Source organism: Rhinolophus sinicus, linkage group LG14, assembly GCF_036562045.2.
Source record: "Rhinolophus sinicus isolate RSC01 linkage group LG14, ASM3656204v1, whole genome shotgun sequence".
Lineage (NCBI taxonomy): Eukaryota > Metazoa > Chordata > Mammalia > Chiroptera > Rhinolophidae > Rhinolophus > Rhinolophus sinicus.
Window position 1 is genome coordinate 4,995,344 of NC_133763.1, and position 24,911 is coordinate 5,020,254.

At 41.3% G+C, this 24,911-nt stretch overlaps 1 protein-coding gene across 2 annotated transcripts in view; it reads right to left on the minus strand.

Moving 5' to 3' along the window:
* Window positions 1-15,003, minus strand: part of STMN2 (stathmin 2) — a 44,549-nt gene extending 29,546 nt beyond the window's left edge. Inside the window, exon 1 of one of the 2 annotated variants that reach the window (XM_019725595.2) lies at window positions 14,686-15,003. In XM_019725595.2, coding sequence (XP_019581154.1) covers window positions 14,686-14,704 — 19 coding nt within the window. In that variant the 5' untranslated portion in view covers window positions 14,705-15,003. Of the gene's footprint in view, window positions 1-14,469; window positions 14,594-14,685 lie in introns of those variants that run through there. The other variant, XM_074318586.1, reaches the window with a different exon arrangement.
* Between the last annotated feature and the right edge of the window lie 9,908 nt (window positions 15,004-24,911).

The following is a 24,911-nucleotide window of genomic DNA, read 5'->3' on the forward strand; positions in this document are numbered from 1 at the left end:
AAGCAGAGTCTGTGCCCCTGCTGAGTGCAGTTTTCAAGCAAGAATGACTCTTCCCTCCTGTCCCTGCTGTCTCCTGAGCTGGGTGTAACGGCCGTTTGAGGCTGCCATGGCATTCTCTGAGTTGTGTCTCCAAAATGGCTGAATGTGGGACCCAAGTGATTTAAATCTCTCCGTATTATTTTTTAATTTTTTGGCTGAAGAATAGGAAAACACTTTGCATCCATTCTTAATTTAGCAAAACGCATACTTCCTCTGCAGCCTAATTATTGCATTTGTGAGGTCAATTTCTTGAATCAGAAGTGTGTTGGTCATCAGTGATAGGATGTTGGTTTCCTTGTTCACTTCATTGTAAGGTGTGGCCTTTCTGCAGAAAATAACCTCCAGCTTCTACTTCACATGAATTTTACAGTTAAGTCTGACTGACTCATGTCTTTGTACGGGATAGGCGGTGTAAGACCATATATATGGTGAATTACCTATTATGTTCTCAGTGAAAGCAGGAGCCTTCAGGAAGGAAAATGCAAGACATTTGTTACAAGTGCAAAGTAAAGAACTGTAATACAAGATTCAGATGACTTTAGCTCAGTTAATGGGCCTGTTGACTTTTCCCTTGAATCGACCGGTGGTTTAGACATTGAGGATACAGGCAGTGAATTCAAAGGGAATGCTGTGTTTCATCGTGAGATGGGGTTGCCTGTCTTCAGATAATGGAATATGCTAAGCTATACAGAGTATTGAGAAAAAAACATTGGGGTTAAGAGGGAACTCTAAAACAATTTGTGTGATAAGTTCTGACTTATCAGTTATATCCTAATTCCTCTGCCAATCTGAAAATTTACTAAAAGTTCAAAGCATATTTCTTGAAGAGTTTATATATATATAAACTTCTATTTCCTTGGAATGGCATAAAGTTTCTATACATTTGAAGAGCTCCATATTAGTTCTGAGAGTGTCTTTCAAAATCCATATGACTTATAATAGTTTCTAGCATCAAATGAATAAAAGGAATAAAAAGTATTTTCATTTGGTGTTTATGCCCAATAATACTTATTAAGGCTCCATTCCATTCTGTTGAATAGAATCCTGATCTGAGTAGGTCTCTCAAATGAGACTTACAGCAGTTGCCCAAATGCTTTCTTAGGAAATAAATGATATGTAAATAATGAATAGATGATAACTATGTTATACAAAGGCCACAAAAGCCTTGTGTAGGAGCCAGCATTTTGCTTGTTTCCAAAAATCTAAGGCAAATTCTAGAGTCTCATTCGATGAAACTTTGTAAAATGCAGTGTGTAACATTTATTCAACAGTGCTCTGAAAGTTGGGTTTTCAGATCACATTCATGAGAGTTCTATTTTAGCCATCCATTCAAAAACTGTGCGGTAAATGCTTATGTAACTGGTGTGGTGAACAAAAACTGAACAGTCAGGTAATTTTTTTCCTTGAGTGAAAACAAATCTGGGGACTTGGCCAGTCAAGGGGAAGTACAGCCACTTTAGGTCAGGGAGAATAGAATGGACAGGTACCTATTTTAAAGAATAAAATATATGCATATTGTCAAGGTTTAGAACCACTCGATATTAAAGAAAACCAAGTGATTGCAATGCTATTATTTCTGAGTACCCCTGGGAGCCTGTGAGAGTAACGGAGACTTTGACATGAGTGTCATCTCATGGTAAAGCTTCCACTGCGATTTTCCTCAGCATCCACTGTCGAGGCAGCTGAATGGAGCGAAAGAGATCCTTCAGGTTAACTCGATATGCCGTGACAATTGCTTTTTTGGTTTTGGAACACGAGTGCTACTTCCTCAAGCTTTGCTATGTAAAGACTCATTTTCTGAAATCGATTCATCCGATCAGATCCTAGAATCTTTTAATTAGTGTAATTTTCTGCAAGGAACGCAAAGCAGTAGATAGAGCGCGTGAGTCATGTGTCTGAAGCCTCTGAATCCCAGTCAATTTTCTGTCATCACTGTTACAAACAGGATTAAAATATCAAAGACAATTTAGTCCAGGATAAGTTTTCTGAATTTCCTTTCTTTCACATACTTTCTGTTTCTTCTGGATATTTGGAAATCAAAGCTCTAAGAAATAGTAATGTTTGGTAGCATGAAAGTTTTGCATGCTCATGCTATGACACAGGTAGTTTTATTTTTTCCATGCCAAAGTATCATTTTGCCTCTTGTCTTGTAATAAAGCAAACAGAGAAGATAAAGAGATTGAAAACAGTGTTTTGATTTACTTGAAGTAAGTAATTACATACCACAGAAACCTCAGAAAGATTTAAAAAAGTAACTTAACTGTTCTCTATTGGTTTCACAAAACACTGAACCTATAAGATACAAATAATATCTGAGAGATCAGGAGAATGTTAATTTCATACTTCAAGGAAATAGAAAGGATTTTTAGTTTGTTTTGGTTATTGCATTATTCTACTTTTATGAAACCTGGTTGACTTAGACTGGTGAGCACTGTTTCTCAAAAAGAGTTACTTTAAGTTCATCAATATAGGTATGTTTACATCACTGGCAAGTTTTGCTATTTGTTACTGTAGAGAGCAACATCCTCCCTCCCGGTTAGTTGGGGCTTTTTTTCTTTCAGCTGAGCAAGTAGGGCAGAAAGCCCAGTGTTCTCTCCCAGGTTACGTTTTCCTGCTTTTCTTCTCTTTCGTAGATTGTAATATAGCTCGCCGCAATGCACAACCAATACAGACTGCAACTGCACTGTTTTTTAAATTTCCTTTTAAGAAAAATTTCAACAAACAGAACCCAGTTCGTTCAAAGCTGCTTAATTCAATATTTCTTCCGTGTTAGTCCTGAACTCAGAAAAAAATATTTATCCTAAAGACTGAATTTCATTTTCTTTTATTTGCTCTACTACTAAACTTTTTTTTTTTTTTTTTTAACCAGGTTTTTGGTTGTAGAAGAGATGCATTTCTTTTCTCTCTGCCTTTGTGTGTTGGCTAGGCTTTTCTGAACCTTGTTATTTTTTTAAACTGAGGACATGTATACATTTTCTTTAAAGCTGAATTCTACGCAGTGCAATACATTGTGACCTCATGAAGATTTAAACCGTATTAATGCTTTCAGATAAAGCTCCTCTTGTCATTATTCCACGTTTGAGAAAGTAGGAGTATATTTTATCATCTGTATTTTATAGCCGATAAATGTGAAAAGTTCCAGAGTATTTTTATATGTAGGTTGTAACCAGCAGCATCTAATTTGAAAAAGGACTCGACTTATAAATTAGCACATACTTCTATTAACGTGTCTGCAGTTAGGTCATAAGTATAATTTCTAGTTTATGTAGCAGACATGTATATGAATTGATATTTTGGAGACAAAGCAGAGTTAAAATACTCTTTTATACTGGTAGTCAGGTCTCCTCCCTTAAGTCTTTGTAAAGTCAGGTGCCAGATGAATGAAGAATGCTTATTTGATTTCTCAGGATATCTTTCTTATTCCAATAATTAGATTCTGCTAGCATCTTACAGATGTTTTTGATTGGTACCTGGGACACTATTGATTGAAAAGGTGTCACTTTCATGAACGACGGGGGCAATAATGCTAGATTCTAAGTGCCCACACCCTTTCCCACTATATACTAATCACCCAAGGAACATTCTGTTTGGACTGTCGGACTCCAGTACTTTCCTGGTGCTTATCCTCTAATGGGTGGAGGGGAGGAAGGCTAAACTGAGCACCTGGAGTTATACCATGAAAGACAAAATCTAGCCGAAGGAAGGGTGTTGAAAATGGAAGGAGGTGAGCAGGGGAGTGTCAGGCAGGGAGGAAGGAGATGGGAGACAGGCTGTGTAATAGCCACGTGGTGTGGGCTTTGGATGAAGCTGATGGTTTAATGAGATTGTATTATTAGACCGAGAGGCTCTGTGTGTGTGTGTGTGTGTGTGTGTGTGTGCATGTGTGTGCATATGTGATACAATTCCCCTTTTCCTGCTCTTCGAGAGACATCATCTTAGACTTCTACTTTCAAATGCTTCTGGAATCTCTTTTATTTCTACTGAATGTGACATGCCTTGTTGATGAGCCTTACTGGGTAGGCAAGAAAGGTTAGTTTTATTGAAGTTATATATGTATTTTAAGTAGAGTGAGATATGGAATATGACAGAGAAACAAAAGATGGGAAATAAATGCAAGAGAAATGTACCTTTAATTCTTGCATTACCTAGAATTTGTCTTGCAGATACACTGTATCGGCAGTTGTGTGTAAATTATTATCAGTTCTCCTTCTACCACAAAGAATCACTGAGTAGTGATCATTTCCTAATATCAGGTCATTTCTAGGAGATTAATTGTTAACATGTAGAAATTCACAAAATATAAGAATTCATTACAACATACACAAATATCAAATCAGGATGTTGCATGGCTGAGACTAACATATGTCAGTTATATCTTAATAAAAATGATTTAGATGTTTGCTTTAAATTGATATTTTATTTAGTATTTTCATCATTCATCTAAGGTGTCTGGAAAGGGGATTCATATTTTTGATTACGAAGTGCTTAACGTTCAGTTGATTACTTAATCCTCTTAGCAACTGCGATTTAGGTGGTATTTTCTCCCTTTACATAACTGAGAAAATTGTGGTATAGAAATGATAATTTGCTCAGGGATTATCAGACGGTGAACAGGGAAGCAGGGTAGCTCTCTCTTACCTGTAACTAACCTTTCCCGACCTGAGCATTTTTTGAGGAATTTGTAGTACTGCTTTTAAGTTTCATAGGATTTTGCATTCTTCGAGCTCCACAACAAGTTGTTTTTTCTTATTACACAGAGGCTTTCCTTTTTGTTTGTGAATTTGGAGGCAGCTTTATCCCAAGGTTGCAGCACACTTGACCATGTGGTCCTGGCTTGCTTTGCCTACGGTAGGCCTAGTACAGCTGCTTGGCGGCCGGCTTAGAGGGCAGAGAATGTCAAGGAGGTACTGGCCAGGGCACCCATGGAACCAGAAGAAAAATCTGTACTGAGTTTTACCTCTGGCTTGTCTACCTGCTCACATTTCCTGTGTCTCTCTGCTAAGGACCCTCCTTTGCCCAGCAATTCTCTCAGCCTGGTGGCTGTCATCCTGGGCCGCCACGCACCACCTTCCCTTAAAGGTTGGGTTGGGGAAACGTTGGTGGGGACTACCTATAACAAAACGTTGGGTGAGTTAGTTGCTGCTTCTTAGCCAATGTTCATTTCATGCAAAGAATTTGAAAGAAGAACCTTAAGTTGGACCTAAGCACAAGCCCTTTAAAGTATCAAATGCTGTTTGTTGTCTGAGCAATTTTATTCAAATTTTATTTCAGTGTTTATTGTTTAGGAAATATTTTTCAAAAAGCAAATAACTCAGTTTCTGACTGTGCTCCTTGCTCCGTTTGTTACTTATTCTAAGTAAATGCATGTGCCGTGGTGTTTTCATGAGTAAAATACTCAGTCACTCTAACGACAATTAAAAATGCAACCCTTTGTATTTATAGCGCTTAACAGATGCAAATCACTTTCACACTGTTTCATTTTTAAACGGAGTAACACGTATATGCCCATCTCCTAGGGATTCTGTGAAGACTCAAAAGGATGGCACAGGTGAATGTTTTCTAAGGACTGCAAGGTCCAGTATAGATCATGCTAATTTTTCTTTTGGGTGTTTTCCTGTTGAATGTTTGTCTGTTCTTTTTTTAATTATAAAAGAAAAATTAAGTGAGAAGTAAAATGAAAAGATGATTTTTAAAGTGACAGGAGTCTTGGATCATGTAATCTGTGCATCAAAAGACTAGACTCGCCCTGGCAATGTTTTGTGTGTTTGAATAATGATAATGAGACAAATGGCACTTCTCAGACAAAGCTATAAGACTTAAATAACAAGAACAGATATTAGTGTTGGGAATAAAAAAAGCACTATGCAATAGTAAAGACAATTATATTCTGAAGCATGGTTCCAAGAGGCTGCAGTAACTCCAGCCTCTGTTCCACTGCCTGAGATGGTTGGTGCGCCGCCCCCCCCCCCCGCCCCCCCCCCCGCCCCCCAGAGTCCTGAGATTCTCTGGTCTCAGTTTGGCAACAGCCAGTATAAGTTGAGTTTTATCATGGGAGTTATTATAGGTTTCTATCCACTAGGAAGCCCAAGTCGAGCGATTAGTCGTTAGGTTTACTATGAGCAGTTTTGCTGAATGGAAATTACACTTTATAGCTGCAGTTCATAGGGAAAAAAATCTTCCAAAAGAGGGCGTAGAAGGCTGATTAAAATTTAAACTTTTAAGTGTTCTCTTGTACAAGTATTTGTGGGACTAGGTTTAGATGAATTTCATCTATTTATTTTAATGCTGCTATAAAGGCATACCACTAAGATTGACAGATGCAATTACTAATAATCTGTTGTTATATTAAGTACTTGTACTAATGAATAGTGCACAAACTCTGACATCTAAAAGTGCAGTTGTTCCAGAAGATTAAATAAGCACTCTTACAAGTATTGCTCTTACAATGATTTTGGTTAAAAAGTCAGTTCCAGAAAAAATATATATGTTTTTCAGACTATGATAGAATTGTAATTATTCTGACCACAAAAACAAATTTTGGGGATCTTGTAATTTTTCACAGAATTAAATATTTTAATCTGGCAATCAACAAAATTATAAATGAGAACAATCTTAAAATTTTTGTTATGGTTTCAGGGTCTAATGTGTGTCTTCTTAAGTACAATTCCTAGAGAGCTGTGTTTCCAGATGACTAGGAGAGTGATGGCTGAAGTGCATTAATTAACCTTTACATTCACATAAAACTGTTTTGTGAGAATGACTGTACACAAAACGTTATCTTTAATCATGGCTAATAAAAATGGGTTCTATAAACACAGGTTTTACTACTGCGAATGTCTCTTTGACAAATGACAGGCCATGATTCCTTTATTAAAAGATAATTAAAAATGTTTCACAAGGGAGTCAGAGCCTTCCCACAGATCGCTCCTGCCTGCCTGCTTTTGAGGCCGTAAGATGAAGTCTTGAAGTAGTATTTAACGATTATATGAAATGCGGATGCCTGAGCCGTGTATTTCTTTTAGTTCTAGATTTATTTCATGAAACAAAATATTAAAATTAAATATCTGGGGTCTTTGGAAGGAGTTAAGGACCCATTCTGAAATGTGTTAACCGTGATGAAACTAATTAGAGTAAGTCTATACACATATGTGCGCGCACACAAACACACACATGGTGCCAAAAAATGTATACACATTTTAAGAAAGGAAAAAACTGTATTAATATATACTGATAACAAAAGATGAATACAAGTCACATTTGACTTCTGTAATGACAAGAGATGCTCAAAGTGGTTACCATCAGCGTCTAGACACTTCTGATTACGGCAAACTACTGCGTGAGCAACTTGGACCAAAGTGTTAACATCTCTTAAAACGTGTATACATTTTTTTTGGCACCCCAGGTTTTGTGTGTGTGTGTGTGTGTGTGTGTGTGTGTGTATGTATGTATGTATGTGTGTTGTGTGTATGTATGTGTGTGTGTGTGTGTGTGTGTATTTATTTATTTATTTATTTATTTATTTGTTTATTTTTTCCTGGAACTGGTCGTCATAGTTTGTCCACATTGGAAGCCCCTGCTACTCTTTCAGCTGAGCCTTTGGAGAGCCATGTGCTCCATACATTATAACCCCCAAGGTCTTGTAGCCCTCTTTCCCCAAAGCCTAAGTCATGAGAATTCTTTTAATAAGTCCCAGGTTAGCTATTAAAACTAGTCAGCAATTTGAAGGTATTTCCTCTGCAAGGTGACTCTGTGCTCAGAAAGGATAAGACCATCTCAGGTCTGTTAAACAAAATGGCTGCATCACACATTTGACCTCCACTGTGGGAACACCTGCACCTGTAACGGACAGATATAAGAGTATCTGGAACCGGTTAAAGATGCAGATTCTGGAGCCCGATGGCCTGGGCTCAAAATCTGGATCTGACTGTGTGACCTTGGGCAAGTCATTTGACCTCTGTGCCAGTTTCCTCATTTGTAACAGTACCTACGTTTTAAGCTTATTGGATAATTAACATAGCTAATACGTGTGTGTTAAGTGCTTAGTGCCTAGCATGTTATGTAAGGGTTAAATCAGTCAATGAACGTCCCTTTGTACAGACATTCTGAAATTTTTGCCTATGCCAGAAAAAGTATTCTTGAAAGAAAGCAGTGTCACAGGAAGATTGTTGATTAAATGACCAGTCAAGAAATTTTTTTGGCTCAGTCTCCAAGGTCCTTACGATTGGATTTTTGTTATCTCCAAACCAGGTACACATAGAACCACAACCGACTGCTAGCATTAAACATCTAAAACACATGTTACTTTTGTAATGCTGTCTTAGCATGTCGTCGTCTTTTTAAAAAAGGTACCAGGAGTTACACAATTAAAAGTTTCCTAGCTTTTGAGAGGCCCTGAAATGAAGTCGACAGCAACAGCCGAGGAATGGAGACTGAGGCGTAATCCAGCTTCATGTTGAATAACAGCACATCCTCCCAACTCCGTGGCCAGTATAACCTGGGACCACCGTGGTTCCCGAAAATACGACCTAGCCAGACCATCAGCTCTAATGCGTCTTTTGGAGCAAAAATTCATATAAGACCCGGTATTATATATTATACCTGGTCTTATATTAAAATAAAACCGGGTCTTATATTAATTTTTGCTCCAGAAGACGCATTAGAGCTGATGGTCTGGCTAGGTCTTATTTTCGGGGAAATGGTCTGATTTCAGTGCCCGATTTGGGCAATGGTGTATTTCTAATTGGAGGTATTTCATATGTAGCATCATTTTTGCAGGACAGCATTTACAGAAATGTGGTAATGTGTGCACGGTCACCCGCCCACAGCATGGGAGGACTAACATAAGATATCCTGGCAGACATCCCTCCCAGACCCACTTTTTCCTTTTGAGTTGACTTCTTAGAAAGTATCAAAAAATGGAATTCCTTTACTGGCTTAAGTAAGCAGAAAACTCACACACGTAATCTGTTTTCAGGTATATAGTTGTACTCAATAAATTATTATTAATCTCCTCATGTGGTATCTAGGAGGAAATTCCCTCACAAAAATTTGGTAAGTAATGAGTCTGGGATATATTAAAAGGCAACTTTAGTGCTGTTCAGTCCTCTGTTTTAATTTCTTCAGTATGTGGAGTATTTGCAGTGAATTAGCTGTGTGGTAACTGAGATTACAGACTTGCATAGTATCCCACAACTAAAAAGTTCTAAGTCTGACACTTTGTTCTGCGCATTGTTTTGTAAATCACAGTAAGCTGGCAATACGATTTATCAATCCTCAATTGTGCCACAAGCCACATTCCTGTTCTCTTGGACACACACGTACACCTGCACACAAACTCAGCCAAATTCTCATTTTCAGCATTTCTCTTGAAGGTCTTTTGCTGTGTCCTATGTCCTGCAATACGAATCTGTTTTTAAAAATCCAACTGAGAAAGAGTGATGGCACAAAACACGTAACTCCAAAGGAATAAAATCCATAAGTGTATGCTAGTGGAAGGGAAATATTTTGTAAGGTTTGCCATGGACTCGAAAATGTTAGCACATAATACCAGAGCTTGTCATGGGAGGAACATGTATATCACAGTTCTATATTTCTAAAACTGACAGGTTTGGTGTTTGGAATCAGCACCATCTGGGAGGCTGTTAGGAGCGCAGAATGTCTGGCCACAACTCGCCCTATCTATGAGAATTTACATTTTAATGAAAATCACAGGTAATTCATACGCACGTTAAAGTCTGTGGAACACAGTTATATGAAACGATTACATACTTTACAGATGCATCATGGTTACACGAAATATAAGAGGAAAAGAATTCCCTACCAATCCAAACATGAAAAGAGTCTACTTTCGATGATCCTAAAAATTAGTTAATCCTGTTTCTGGTACCCCTCACTCAGTATCACGTGTATCCACCTGTCTTACCTACTAGCCCACAAGCTCCCTGAGCGTGGACACTGACATTTAGGTGTGTCCAACATCAAACATGTTGTAAACGAATAAGTAAGCAATGTTTCTGTTTCATTTAGTCTTTTATTTAATCATTCAAATATTCTGTTCCTAAGTAATTGTGCTATTACTACAGACTATTTTCTACTATTCATCCACTAAAAAACTAAAAAAGAAAAAACAACCCCATAAATGATATTACAATAACAATGTAATGAAACTAGAAAGTAAAATTGAAAGAATATATAGTTAACTAGATGCACAACCCTTTTTGTCCACTAGCGTAAAGCATGGCATTGACTTAACAAATAAGCAACTGAATAAGCAGATTTTTAAAAAAATTCACTAAAAACTAGAGTAGTATTTGAAGCTGGGTTTAAATTAATCATCTACCTCTTTAGAAAATTTGATTGCCCTCTAGTGGGGGAAAAAGTTAACACAGACTCCAAGGTTTCCGACGGAGATAACCAGGAAAGGGAGGGAACCAGCCTCCCTTCTGGAAACATCTGGGTCATCGGCTCATTTGTTATTTTCCCCTTGTCTGGCAGATTTCTTGCATTTTTCCTATAAGGTCACAGATCCGTGACCATAGAATAACGTGTCTTCCCAAGACCAAAGAGGAAATTGGTGCGAGCTGCAGTTAGGTATCAGCAGCTTGGGGTTGGGGGTGGGGCTGGGTGGCCACGCCCAAAGCAGGTAGCCACCTGCGCGGAGGCAGCTGCGTCCTGCCTTGTGTAGGCACGGAGCTGCTGGGATGGAGTAATCCTGTGCCGTTGGAGTGAGAAACAATGGTGATTGATGAATCAGGAATTTTTAAAAATATGGTTTGGGTTCATCAATGAGAAATAATTCCGTCCATTAAATATGGAATCGATTCATCTTCCATTTAATTTTTAATAATACAGATTTAACTTAAAACTCTTATTGATGGCAACTTCTAGATGTGCACAGACTTCAGGAACTATTTTCCTCCTAGGGAGGAAAACTATTTTATTGTGTGACCCGAATTTATGGGCATTTCTTGAATCCGAGTGAAATGCAGCATCCTCCAGCGTTTTCATCACCGAGGACAAGCTATTTGATGGGAGACATGTTGCGCCAAATGATCAAATGCTTATTCCCAGCCTATCCATTAGTAATTAAAAAAAACCTCCAGATTAACTGAAATTGTTTTTAATGCAACAGATAAAACCCTGATGAGAATGTTACTAAGGGATGAAGCAGTTGTTCTAACAATAAAAATGTCCCCTTTAGACGAGAATAACTCACTGCATATCTGTAAATCACATCACACAACCGTGGTGAATTTTGACTAAACAAAATTATAGATTTCAGTATTACAACCCATCCAGTCTTACTTATTTTAACACGCATAATCAAGATCCACCAGTGTATTAATTTATACCATCACACTAGCCATCTGCTTGGGGCTACACTGGGCCACATAATGCTTATCGCAGGTTCAGCTTACTCACTTGGCATGAAAAAAATACATACATATGTGATTAATTGGTAAGCTACAGCTGTGTCAGTTTTCTCCTGAAATCCTGACCAAATCCTGATCTTCTCACTTTTGTTTATCCATTTAGAAGGTGCCCACTTCCTTAGTGAAGGTAATGGGAGATATTCTATGCACCTAGTGCAACCATGCTGAATGCAGTAATTGTTCAATGAATCAGGAAAAAGTACCCGCCCTGGTCATTAATTGATTATGCTCTGCAACTGGAATGATTTCAAAATCCATTACTTTCCTATTGCTGAGGTTGTGCTTCTTTTCATGATTTGCAAATGCAGCTTATTTTTGTGGCAGAAAGGACCCTTGCATTTGTCGTAGTTGGGGTGGGATTTTGGGTGGCTACCATTTAACGAGCTGTGTTTCTGTGTAGAATTGAGACCATATCACGAATCAGCAGTTGGAAGCAGAGGTTTCGGGGCAAAAAGGTTAAAATATTGTAAATAACCTATTTTTATGTATTTATGGATATAACCGTACGAAACACACGCAGAAGATCATATCTCAAGTACATGTGTACATTTTCACCCATTGGACCCACATATTCCCTGCGGAGAATTTTCCAGCAATCTTGAGCACACAAGCCCTGCCCCATCAGGCACCTGCACATATATCCAACCCCTGTGAACATGCATAAGCTGGACAAAACCGAAAATATATTTGCTTTATCACGTAAAATGAGCAACGGAGACAGAATTCTTTGGGGGGGAGGAAGGGTGGGAGAAAGAAGAGTGAAACGAGGGTTAATCCTTAACCAGACGCAATCATTCAAGCCTTTTGAACAAATAAGGTCACTGAGTCCATGGACTAGTAATGATGATAGTGATTTGAAATACCAGCAACAGTGATCATGACGATGGTGGTGAGTTTGTAGCTGCGCGGCTGCAGCAGAAACCTCTCGGTGCGGGAGCAGAGCGCAGAGCCAGATCTCCCCCATCCCCCATTCTCAGAACATTTCTGGAATTGCGGGTGAACCGTGAATTGTGGGAAGCGGCGGGCAGCTTAGGACACTGCGCAGAAACCTGTCTCCTGGGCTGCACCCGCGGGGGCGGGCGCCCAGCTCCCCGGCGGGGAGCGCAGGGCGCAGGACCCGGAGCAGGGCGCAGGGCGCAGGGCGCGGCGTGGGCTCTGCAGGGTTGGCGGCGCTCCATAGCCCGCTCGCCACGTGCGCCCCCAGCCAACCAGCGTTTCGTGGTCGGGACCCGGTTGGGAAGGGTGGGGCTGGGCTACATCCCGCTAGAAGAGCGAGGGTGCCTCCTGGGGAGATTGCCCAAAGGGTCTCCATCCCGAGAACTGAGGGTGGGCCGTGGGTTGGGCTGCGGGAATGTAGGTTCGAGCTCCACGGGCTGTTGGGAGCGTGAGGAGAAAAAAAAAAACCCTCCCCGAACTCCCGGGCACAGGTCACCTCTGTGGCCTCGCAGCCGGCTGGGGTGGGGCTGCGCCTTTGTGTGGCCAGGCGGGGCTCCTGCCGGCCTTTCTGCAGAGCCACCCACTTAGCTGGCTGGGATGTAGAGTCACACAGGGTGGCTTCGCACATCGAGGGGGGCCCGGGAGGTTCCGGACTGCAGGGCTGGAAAAGGGGCTCTAGGACTGCAGTCAACCCCCTTTCCTCACCAAGTCTCGGAACCCAAGATCTTCCCAGCTCCGAGTGCACGGAGGGTGGGGCAAGGGTGGAGCTGTCCAGAGCAAACCGAGGCTCTCTCCCTTCTCCTCACCCTCACTGGGTCTGGGAGAGGGCTGCTTCCAGCCACTACCGGACCTCGGGCCCCTCCCTGCCTGTCCAGCCTTGGGCCACCAAGCGCCGGAACAGGGGGCACTTGTGGCACAAGGCAGGTTGGAGACGGAGGCCCTGGATGCGGAATCTAGTTCAGGCTCTGTTTCCACTGTCTGCCGAGATCTGTGCTCTAGGCTTAGCCTATAAAAATTGCCGATATTTGGCCCTGTCTGACCTACAAAATGGCTATTTCACGTGGCTCAATTAAAGACCTTGACCTCTTTTGGGTCTGTATTGTTATATACACACATATCTAGGTTCCAGCTTTTCCTCAAACCGATCAAATGAGTTCAAACAAGCCTTTATCTGCGCTTATGTCTAATCACCCTATGCAATATAGTTTTGAAAAGAAAAAAGCTAGCTCACTTTTCCGTCCCCCTCACTCCAGTAAAACGGAACAATGAGGGGGACTGGGGTGCGGCAATCGTCAGGTCGCACTCTGAAACCAAGGCTGTGAGTGGATCCTAAGTGCTAAGTGCGGGCGTAGCGCTGGGTTCCCCCCTCCCTTCTGGCTGGGCTCCTGGGGGTCTTGCAGGCACTCCCCACCCGGCCCCCTTTCAGCCTGAAGAGGCTGCAGTCCGCTGGGGGTGGGGCGCTGGCGCGGCGCTGCACAGGGTGGGGCTGCCTGCATTGTACACCCAGCGTGGCAGGTGCCTCCCCCAGGACCATGCGTCCTCACACAAAGAAACCCCACCCCGGCGCCAGCGCAACTGCTGTCCCTCCATCCCTCCCTCCCAGGCGCTGGTCCCCGCCCCTGCAGCTGCCCACCCGAGCCCTCCGTGCCCTCCCCGACTTCCTCTCGCCTTCCCCTCCCTTCCCTTAAAACAAAGGAGCGTAGCCCCCACCCCCCGCCCTTAACCTCTCCGCACCGCGCCCCAGGACTAGCGGTTTCTCCGGCGAGACAATACCGTAAAATCTGCCCTGTTCTCCACCCGCCCCTGGTCTCCACCCATCTTTCAAGCCTAGATGGGACCGCTTTGACTTTGCATTTCTCCCCATTTCTCTTACCCCACTTCTCCATTTTCTTTTCTTTTCTTTTTTAAACTGGAGAAGAAAAAAAATTACAAAGCACTTTCCAAAATTTCCCTTAACCCCATTTAAGGCAAACGGCAAAGGTAGCCCCCTCCCTCTACGATTGAACCTTAATTTTAAATACGGAAACATCATAAATTCCCTACCCTCGGGAAGGCAACTTACCTGCTTCTACTTTTAAAAAGAAATTCTTAGCTTTACATTTCCAAGCATTCCCCTTCTCTGCGCCCCCCAGATCCCTAAAGCTGCACCGTTTTTCCTGATCCCTGTTACCATCAGCGTCTTTTTCTCTATGAAATATCTCCGAACGCCTTGCCAGCCCTACGAGGAGGTGGGGATGGGCTCCAGGCGAAGCCGAGGGAGAGCGGGGCGCCGCCTTACCCATTGCTGTTTTAGCCATTGCGGGGAGGTGCAGGCGCTGAGAGGTGGTGAGGCGCGAAGGGTCCAGCTACAGCAGCGCAGACAGCGCGAGAAGACTGAATAAGGCACTGAGTCTGCAGAGTGGGACTGTGCGAGAGAAAGAGCAAGAGGCAGGAGCCCATGAATAATTATCGCTCCGAAGCTCAAGCAGATTGGCTCCCAGGGTCCCCTGACATGACTCCCGCAGAGTCAGAATCTCCGAGCATTAAATATTGATTGGCCAGTGGTGCTGGAGTACAGAGGACCAGAATGCGGTTTGAAATGGAAATCAGCCCTTCCCTGGCAGCTCCCCCCGTTCTGGGGGCCTGGTAGTACAGTCCAAGTCGAGTGGAGGCTTAGCCCAGAAGCCGCCTCTGTGGAGCTAAGAGCCCGCCCTGCCCACCTGGGAGCCGGGAGCCTGGACTTCTCTCACACGTTTCCCTGCACAGATAGTCACAGAAAAGGGAAAGGGATTTCAGGGGCCTGAAGACTCTTCACAACACGCTGACTGGTGGAAACAGCTGTCTAAACACTGTTTTTACTTGTTCTTTCCTCTTTCGCCTTTGGCCCTGTCATTGGTAGATTCTGGCCTCCCAGGGTGACCCCATGTCATCTGCGGTGGCAGCTCCAAGCAGCCCTGCCTCCTTGTCTCCCAGCGCGGCCGGGCTCAGATGTCGCAGCCCTGTGGAGGATCCCTCAGCAGAGCAAGGCCTGATGTTTTCTAAGAAAACTCGTGGCGCAGAAGGAAGGGCTTGCCTGGGCTGCTTGGCAATAGGGACCAGTAGTTCTGGTCCACGTGGGGACCTCATGGAAGAGGATGAGAGTTAGCGGCCTGGTCCCGTGTCCTGTCCACCTGCTAACAGGGCAGCACCAGGCGGACTGGTCGCCCTGAGCAGTGGAGGAGCCACAGGTGGGCGAATCCATGCTGCCCTGGGAATGGAGGATTCCATGGGCTGAAACCTGAGGGCCGTTTCCGGGTCTGTAAGGAGAACCCTTTACACTGACCGCTTAGTGAAGATAAAAGACATGATCTGGGACATGAGTTTTGTGTGATCCAGAGCCTCCATTGATACAGGCCAAGGAACGACGTGTTCAAGTTTCCAGTGAGCAATGTGGCATGTGAGGGTCTCTGAGACCAGTCGCAAAAATGACTTTTCATTACGAAGGACGCACGTGTTAGTTCTTACTCAGTTAATGTCATTCGTTAGTTCGTTGGTTCTCACTTCACTCATAAATAGTCGCTGAGCTCTTACCACGTGCCGAGCTCTGAGGATACAGCAGTGAGAAAGGCTTCTGGACTTGTTCCCATGGAGCTCTTAATCACTCAGTGCCACCCTTCTGTGACTTGACTGAGCTTTCCTCCAGGCCATATCTACTTAGCGACTGTGGTGTTGACGTTAAAGACAGGCAAAGATTCGCTAATTCCATTGCATTTGAGCTGAAAGAATAGCCTGTTGTTGACATCACGAACGTGTACGAAACCCTGGCAAGTTCTTATTTAATAGAAATGATTAGAATTTTCCTCACGAATGAAATAAGTTCTTAGCAGTTTTCTACCAAGTGACATTTCAAAATTTCTTTCTAGCCTCATGAATGATAGGCAGTTTTGAACACATAAAACCGTTTGAAAATAGCAGGGCTCTCTCCTTGGTGCTGAAATAAATGTCTTCACCTCCTGTTAACTTGTAAAATGTTTTAATCCCATGGAAATCTTGCTGAATGATAGAAAGCTGCTGGAACTGAATCAGTTCTGACCAGCTGAGTCATAGGAAAAATAAAGGATAAAGAGGAGACCAATAGAATTATTTTGTGAACAGGAAGATTAGAAATTGTTCTTCCTGTCATTGTATAGGAGCATGACTATGACACAGCAAGAGAACAGTATGGAAGTTGGCAGCGTCTGGAAGTAAATCACCGTTTTCTCCCTCTATAGTAATTCCCGACTCTAAATGTGAGAGCTGACTCCCTTTCAGGGGAGTAGGTGCCAGTCATGAGATGAGGAACCTTCAGCTTGTCTCCATAACAGCTTTAAAGTACCTCCTCTTTCCCCCACCACAGCCTTCTCCACAGGCAGGGTGTCATCTCTCCGTGCTCCTTGGTTTCCTTGGAGAAAAAGGTCCCTAACTCATAGCATTAATGTCTTCAACATCTATCATTGGCAGTTGAACAAGATCTATTGCCCTTTTGATCAGTACAAGGAAAACAAAACGAAACACACACTCTACTCTCTAATCGCTCATTCTCTGGTGGACACGACTTCCTGATGGATGGGAACGTGAGAAGGAAGTGTACACACAGGGGCAAGTGTCAGATGTGTGACTCTTCTGTTCCTCACTGTCTGGATGCCAGGCGCCGGAACTCAGTTATGCATGATTTTCAGATACCGTCAAGCAGGGCGGTAGGTTATTGTGACTTACTGTAGAATATAGAGATAGCAGGCTGAGATCAGCCAGCTATGAAAAAGCTAAGCTCAGAGACCTGAGTGGTGATCAGTTATTGTTTTTTCTCTTCTTCTCATTGTCAGTCATGCATCTGAGCCAGAGAGAGTACCTCACATTCAGTCATTTATTCATTAGTCACCCATTTGTTCAGCTAATTCATTCATCCAACAAAGGTTCATTTAATGAAATTTCAGACTGTTATGTTAAGAAATCAACTAAGCGTCTCCTTGATGTCTAACAAAATGAAGAAAAATGTAAGCCCCACCTCTGTAAGAAAATGTTGTTATTATTTTTGGAGGATGAATATTATCCTGTGTATGAGAGCCCTTTGGGTTGCAAAGAATAGAACAAACAAACAAATAAACCCAAACTGCCTCCTTTAACTGAAAAGGTGGAGTGGGCTGCAGAGGTCTGGAGCTGAGAGCTTTCCGTGAAGCACTGATTTGCGTGGGGACAAGTGGATAAGGTACTAGATCTGTACCATGTAAAATAAGGGCAATGATACCTCTCTTGCAGGGTTTGGGTAGAGTGAAGGGTTACCATATATAACCTGCCTAATTTACGATGGATATTTAATACACTGTAGCTATTACTTTCATGGCTTCTAATCCATTTAAACTTTGTAGGGTAGGGACTGAGTACTGTACACATTTACATCCTTTTTAGTGCTTGGCTTGATGATTTATATGGTAGATGGTCAGTAAATGCTTGTGAAATAACAACCCTAAGAAAACACAGTTGAAAATAACGAAGGTGATTGAACCCAGTGCTGCACCAGCAATGCCCCATCCACCCTTCTCTGCTTTGCTCATGTTGGGTGTGGGTACTAGGCTGTTTCTTTCTTTATATCCTGCCCCATTCACAAAAGCACATGGGTGGGTGGAGCTCATGTCAGTAGAAGACCCTTGTTAATTTTTTTCCCTATCTTTCACAGCAGTAAGAAGAGGTTGTGGGAATCAGAGACTTGCTCACAGATTTTAATTACTGTGGGTTGCAGTGTATTGTGTATTATCTCTGCGAGGAGGCCTGAGGTGTTGGTTTCTTTCCAAATTGGAGAGGAGCAATCGCTTCAGAGGATTAGTCAGTGTCATCTAATGGAGTCATATGATTTTCTGCTAATAAGAATCAAGTGTCTGGAAACAGATCCTAAAATAATTACTAAAAGTTAGTGAGATATGAAAACTGCTGTTTGAGTTGAATTAATTATTTTGATCTGACCTCAGTGGATGACAAAGGAACTTTGTGGAAAAAAGAAAAAGTAGAATTTGTTTTGGTGGTTAGGAATGCAGTTATAGCTGAGGATATTGAGAGATACAGCTAAAATAGCAACACATGAAAAAATAGTTAAATGACACATTTTGATAATTTTGCCCTTATAGATTAATGAAAAATGAAAAGGATTGGATGTATCTTTATAGAACCATCCCATATGGTTTATTTAAAAGAAAAGTCATTCCATTCCAAAGAGGGAGAGTTAGTGTTCCCTCTTAACGATGAAATCTGTATTGTTCAGGAATTTCCCAATGTGTTAGAGTTGTTTCTGTAATGGTGAATGAAGATATTAATATCGTATTATTTTCCTCTTAGATCTGTTATTTAAAATGAAAGATGATGAGTTAATTATTATGTCCTTTTTTTTTTTTTTTTTTTGTAGCTAGGGTTTTCTTTATTTCCGAATGGGGCTTTAGCATATTAGTAATTAGTATAATTTACCCGGAAGCAAAATGACTTATTGAAATGAGCAAGTCCTAGTAATGGTTTCATAATTGAACTTTTCTGGAAATGAACTTGCTCTAATCATAAGAAGGATTTGGTATCAATGTAATATTTTGCATCTTTACATTAAATTGGTAATGTTGAAACACTGTTTGCTGTCTTGGCAGCAACCACCGTAACTTTTCCCTTCTCTCCGTGAGTTGATTTACAGCTTGAGTCCAAGAAGAACATTAATTGGACCCCAGTGACTCTGGGAAGTTGATTCCCCTTGGGATTTCGCTCAGCATTTTATCTCACAACACTGGAGTGACACAATAGTGCAGTGTCTGGAAGAGAAATCTAGGAGAAGTGTGACTCACTCTATTTATCCCACAGTCCCTGTTTTATTCTATTTTTTAAACAGAAGCCCCTCTGTGAGCATCACACTATACATGCGGTTACCATTAGTTGTCTAAGAACTTAGTTTATTTTAAACCACAGCTAGAAGGAGGAGGAGGGGGAGTTAGGGAGGAGAAAAACAAAAGCATTTTGATTATACTGCCTTCCCAGGTTATTTTCCCATTAATCATTTATTAACTCATTCTCTGACCCTCTGAACTTCCCCCAACCTATCCTGCTTTATTATCAAATGGAAATGAATTAATAGATGTAGGTACTATTTTAAAAGAGCGATTTCATCAAAAATTCAATTTGACAGTAACATTAGCCTTGAGTTCAACTATAGACAATAGATGCTCCTTCTACTTTTTCTTATCTTGATGGATTCTTTTTTTTTTTTTTTTAATAATTGCTTCCTGAATCATAGGCTGAGTAATTGCACCTAACTTTTCAAGAATTCAGTTAAGCAGCAAAGGAGCAATGTGCGGATTAACTGGCAAGTGCTGCCTATTGTGGCAGAAAAGAAATTGTCCATAGATTTGCTGTTTGTGTTTATTTAGAATGTGCAGGAAATGCCCTCTTTTGCAAAGAAGATTCCAAAAACTAGTGCATACATATTATATTAAATATTCACATCAAAATATAAGAGTATTACACTTAATTTTTTTGTGATAAACTATTTCAGACGGATGCAGGAAAAGCAAATAGTGAACTTGTACCAATCAAGTTAAAAAATTATCAAGATTTCTTTGCATTGATTTTTTATTGGTTTTTCTTTTTTCTATCTTTGCTGAAATCTTTAAAAGAAAATCTCAGACATCATTTAAATCCTCATATACTTAAGTAGGTATCTCTAAAAAATATAAACCTTTTCCTACATAAATACAATTCCTTTATTACACTTAATTTTAATAATTCATTGGTATCATCTAATACCTGGTCCATAATCACATATTTATAATTGTCTCAAAAATGCCTTTTTACAGTTTTTTTGTTTGCATGGGACCCACATATGGTCCATATATTGTATTCAGTTCTATGGTCCTCAAATTTTTTTTAACCTGGAACAAACCTCCTTTCTTATTTTAAAATTCCTGTCATTGAGTTATTGCAAAAACTAGGTCAATTGTCCTATGACTTTCTTGTATTCTGAGGTGACTGTTTGCTTCCATGTGGTCACTTGTTTCTGTGTTTCCTGTAAATGGAAGTCAACTTTCTTGATTAGATTCAGGATCATCTCAAAGAATAACACTCATATGTATTCAGTTTAATTAAAAGCACAGCTGATGCAAATCAATTTAGAAACCAAGGCAAGGAAGGATTCATAAAAGCAAAAGCCACAGCAGTCGGAGGAACAGTGAAATACACTCTTTTTTTTTTTTTTTTTTGTCTGTGGGCAAGCTATTAGTTAAAACTTACCAGGATGAACATTTTTCTTGAAGGAAACTGGCATTTATCAGGGACTGGCCATCATCGGGGAAGGCAACTTTAGTTATTTATGAGTTTTCTGAGAAATCCTGTGCCTGAAAGTGATGTGTTTTATTTCTGCGTATGGCTGTTGCTGAACTCTTGGCTGGACAGCTGCTGAACTCACCTCCTTAGATAAGCTGAGACTACACCATTTCTCTATTGTAATGACTTTGCTCTCCTTTAGGTCAAAGTCAGCTGAATGAGCCCTAAGGGCTCCAGTCTTTTTGATGCAATAGCCTCAGCTGTCTGTCAGCCTGGCATCGTGGCAGTGTAGTCATTTATAAGCACCTGCATGTCATTCAGTGGAAAAGGCAAGGAGTCTGAGGACAGTCATAAATATCACAAGAAATATTTGGAACCCCACTCTGCATCTGTTTTTTTAATTGGCCTAGCACCACAGGAATATAAGTTTGACTGACCCATTCATCAGTTGGGCCAACCTTAAAAACTATGTGCCTTTTTTTTTCCCTTCAAAATAACTAGTCCGCTTTTCTTGAAGTTTTACCCAAGCATTAGTCATAGTACTGGCTCAGTACTTGGTTGCCTGTAAATAGTCAGGGACAATTTTATTAGCTGGGGCTATCGCAGGCAACACATTTTTGTGGCTTGGGTGGACTTCTAAAGCTTAAGTTCTTTTATTTGTCATTTGGTTACAGTCAATTCTAAATTGTGGATCACACATTTCAGTTTGAGGAAGATGTCTGGAGTCTTGGATCTTTTCTGATAAGGTACCGCGTCAGGCTCTCCACCAAAAATAGAAGATGCAGAGGTATTTGTTTTAAATCCTTAGAAAGGCAGTATGATCTTGCCAAAGTGTAGGTCATATTTTGATGTCATTAGCATGCCATTAGCCCATCTAATTATAAAGGAAAAATTGTCCCTTGAGTGTCTGTTGACAGGACATACTGATAATCAGTTGGTACCAGTTGCCGCCTGCCTGTAATTGGCCTAATTGAGAAGAACAAACATTCTCAGTAGATTTAACAAATCATGTGATGGTTCTGAATTGATTTATGACACAATGGTTGAATCATAACGTGCGTTATTAGTTACCTGTTCTTTTCTATCCTTGATATTCCATGGATGATTTGAGACTCTGGAAATGTAACTGTACTTGTGGGAGGCCTGGAGTTCAGTTGAGGCATGTGCCTTAGATGTGTTTGGGTTAATACTTTTTTAGAAGATCTGGGCCAGGTAAGAAATTCCACAGTTGGCAATGTTGGCAGTTGTCTGTTGCAATTGTTTGCTTATTTCTGTAAATTTCTTGCTTCTAGACACCTTTTAGGGAGTCCAGGATTGGATGTCCAATGAGAATGGATATGCAGATTGTAAGATCCTTAGTACATTTGCATTGGGGAGTAAAAATCCATGGATTGTATGTTCTGGAGTTTAAGATCAGCATTAGTGATTAGAAACACTGAAAGTGGTCTTTTTCAGTGTCATTCTAAGACTGACCTTCGTTGGTGTCTTTCCCTATATAATCAGACGACTGGTTATGTATTACGTAGGGGTGTGTTCACTGGTATCTCTTTAGGAAATGAACTTTTTACCTGTTGAGTATGACCCTATAGGATATGAGGCTTTGAAAACACCTGACAAGATCAGAATGTAATAAGGGTAAGGCTGGTGAGCAAAAAGTGAGGGTTTATTCGGATTTTATGATATAGATGGCATCATAATTAAGGCTACAGTAGAAATTTAATATCAAGAGAATTGAATTCTTCTGTAAATATTAACTATTCTGGTTTTAAATACCATTAGTATGTCACTTTCAAACACAGTGCTTTGATTGTATACCCTTAGTTTAAAGACAACAAAACTAAAAACAAAATAACACAACCTCCCCCACTGCCCCCCACCCCCAAACAAAACCTTGAACACTTTGTAATTGTTTCTTATTGGTGTAGCACGGGTGTGGAAATTATGGAACCATTTTATAGATACAATAGGATCGAGAAACTGGGTAAATTAATCTTTTGTTGGGAGGCCGGCTTGTCTCTGTGGGAGAAGGGAGGTTTAGAAATGGAACGGGAAAGGGCAGGAAAGAACATAGTGCTATTAGATTGGAGTTAGAGGTATAAGAATTCATAGTATAATATACAATAAACATACCCATTCCCGATTCATGATGTAAAATATGCCACATTTATAATAAAAGTCTGTATTTCTTGGTTGTGTCCACTGAATAGAAGCAATTAGACCCTGGTACAGTGAGCACAGCTCGCAGCCAGAGTTTGATTTGGAAATACCATTTTCCATTGAAAGGAACTAGGGCAGGGTGTTCTTGTCAAAGTATAGGTCACGTCTTTGTGTAGTCAGGATGGGAGGACCTCTGATTCCATGGGAAAAGGTTCTAAAGTGCGTATTGGTGGGGCATACATTTATTGACATAAGTGTAGAGAACAAGCAGTCGAGGTAGATTTAAACCTTGCCGTAGTTTCCGAGTAGCTTAGAGATGTGGTTGACTCTGGACAGAGAAAATTCAAGATCAGTCTGAAACTCGCTTTTGTGCCAAAAAGTAGGGAAGTTCTAAAAAATAATGGACATTGTGAAAAGGACACAGGAGCCAGCTAGAAGGGATCTCGATGGCCAAATCTGGGACAGTCTAACCGTCAGCACAAATATAACAGGAATGGGTGAGAACCCATGGCTTCTTATTTATAGTTTTTCCTGGGTTATGATAATGACAGAAAAGGCAATATTCGGTCCCCTGTTAAGTGTCTCAGGGGACACGTCCTGAGTTTGGCCCCATCGGCCTTTGCCATCCTGGGTGCTCTATGTAGCATGTGGCTGAAGCGCTGGACACTGGCTTGGCGGCGTAGAGTAAATGTCTTGGGAACGGCCAAACCCATTGCTGTGTACGAGACAGGACCGCGCTAGCTTCTCCTTCCTGTGGGCACAGATTGTTAGAGTGAGCAAATACTTCTATTCAACTATGGATTCGTGATCAGAGGGAAATTTTCTTTAAATACCAAGAATGACAAAAATCAATAAAGGGTGGTTTTGTGCTTGATAGTGTATGGATGGAGTAACCCCTTTAGTTCAGAAGTGTGGGCTTTAATTCAGAACTAAGGTTTCCTTTGTATGTTAGACAGACTGAAAAAGCTCATTTGTTTCTTTTTCATGTTGGGGTCTCAGGAAGTTAGAAAACCGCTTTGTTTTCATTCCTTGCCTGTCGCGGAAACTGTGACATCATGCCTGGGTCCCCCTTCAGGACTAAAGGACCCGTCCCTCGGCTGTCAGCTCTTCCTGGAAATTGTCCTCTGCAGCTGTTTAATCCAAGGTCATGCTCTCTTCTGAGGGGCCACCTACACCCAGGGACTCATTGGTTCAGAGTACAAATGCCCAGGATTCTTGCTGTAATGGAGAATAATTCCGAAAGGCCACCCCAGCCTTAGAGCGTCCACAGTGTCACCTTAGGTCTTGGTTGGGACTGCGTCAGAGCCCGGCCGTGTCCTCTACCCAATCCTGCTTCCTTCCCCTGCCTTTTCAGAGCACTGAACCCCAGTGTACACCCTAAGAAATGCACCACACAAACTAAGCTCGGCCTTAGATGCTGCTTCTGGGAAAACAGTGAAGCTGCAGTCATAAACAACTTCTAAGGCATATCTGTCATCAGCAGTGATGTTAACTGAAAACTTGAAATAAGGCAGCTTCTGTAAAAAGAATGCCCAGCACGAAATATACATTGATTATTTTTAAGATCCGCGTCATCACCAAATCATCTGTTGGGGTTTCTAGGAGAATGTTTGTCAACTCAGGGTAGGGCATTATGGACAACTGTTAATTGTAATGTCTTTTTTCTAGCTTTATTGAGATATAATTGACGTATAACATTGTGCAAGTTGAAGGTGTACAGCGCTGAGACATTTGTATATTGCAAAGATTATCACCATAGTGTTAGCTGATACCTTTATCATGCCACATAATTACCATTTGTTTTTTGTTGTGAGAATATTTAAGATCTACTCTCTCAGCAACTTGCAAGTAAGAAATATGGTATTGGACAACTGTTAAATAGTCATGAAATTCATCTTTACCAGGAAGGGGAAGTAAAGTAGCCAGATTTAGAGTGGGGCAGCATTTGACCATTATATGGGAATCAGACAATGGAGAATTTCATAGGTGGTAGTAAGAATAGCTGAGAAATGGGGGTCTTGTTTTGCAGTAAACAGACCCATATTCTGTTAGGGAGTCATAGTA